General features: G+C 42.0%; 1 protein-coding gene across 1 annotated transcript in view; it reads left to right on the plus strand.

The window, feature by feature from the left end:
- The first annotated feature begins 137 nt into the window (after nt 1–137).
- The window catches only part of LOC117103471, a 3,191-nt gene continuing 2,084 nt past the window's right edge, over nt 138–1,244 (plus strand). Inside the window, exon 1 of the mRNA XM_033244025.1 lies at nt 138–1,223. Within this exon, the coding sequence (XP_033099916.1) occupies nt 138–1,223 (1,086 nt within the window). The remainder of the gene's footprint in view (nt 1,224–1,244) is intronic.

Genomic DNA, 1,244 nt, shown 5'->3' on the forward strand with positions numbered 1-1,244 from the left:
ATCACCTAGACCAAGGCTACCAAATAACCGAGAACAGGCATGGAAAAGGGCAGTAATACTGCATAAAAGTCTTGTCAAAGATTGCGTCAAAAGGCAACACTTTATTACCTTTATGAAAGGAGTTTTGGACAACGGACATGTGGAAAGGGCCCTTATTTGATTCCTCTGCCACCTTTCAGGGAGTGTCATTGAACAAGGTACTGCTCAAAGGCCCTGATTTGACAAATGGACTGGTAGGGGTACTAATGCGTTTCAGAAGGGAAGGTGTCGCTGTTTGTGGGGACATAGAGAGTATGTTTTATTGTTTTGGAGTGGCCGAGGAGCACAAGAACTTTTTAAGATTTTTCTGGCATGAAGAAAATGACATTAGCAAACCGTTAGTAGAGTATAGGATGTGTAAGCATTTATTTGGAAACAAACCCTCTCCAGCAGTTGCTAACTATGGCATACGAGACATCATCAAAAATGCTGATCCTGATGTGGTAGAATTTGTCAATAACAATTTCTATGTAGATGATGGGTTAACATCTTGCGAGGATCATGAAACTGCAATATCATTGGTGAAAAGAACGCAGGCTGCTTTAATGGATGGTGGCAAAATACGCCTACATAAAATTGCTTCTAACAGCCAAGAGGTACTAAACGCATTTGATCGAGAAGAAATTGCAAAGGACATCAGAGATTTCAAAGTGGAAGTAGGTGGTGCTCCTCTCCAAAGAAGTCTAGGCTTACAGTGGAGATTATGTGAAGATGTCTTCACCTTCCATATTGACTGTGAAGAAAAACCATTCACAAAGCCTGGTATTCTAGCAACCATTAATAGTATATACGACCCCTTAGGATTTGTTTCTCCAGTTTTGGTGCATGGAAGAGTCCTGTTCCGTAACATGATGCTACTCAAAGCAGATTGGGACGATCCACTGCCTGCACACATTAAATATGAATGGGAGTCATGGAAAGCAAATCTACGGAAGTTGGAGTTATTGCGTGTATCAAGAACTTACCACAAAATTAAAAGAAGAGAAGTAGTGGATTCAACTGTACATGTGTATTGTGACGCCTCTGAGCAGGCTGTTGCAGCGGTGGCGTTCTTAAAGACAAACAGTGTAAAGGGGACCGAAGTTGGATTTATAATAGGAAAATCACGCATAGCTCCTAGACAAGGTCACACCATTCCCCGTCTCGAACTCTGTTCCGCTGTGCTTGCCACTGAATTAGCCAAAGTAGTCACCACAGAGCTAGAC

This window comes from Anneissia japonica, unplaced genomic scaffold (genome assembly GCF_011630105.1).
Source record: "Anneissia japonica isolate Jap-2015-1 unplaced genomic scaffold, ASM1163010v1 scaffold1065_len1792383_cov172, whole genome shotgun sequence".
NCBI classification, from domain to species: domain Eukaryota; kingdom Metazoa; phylum Echinodermata; class Crinoidea; order Comatulida; family Comatulidae; genus Anneissia; species Anneissia japonica.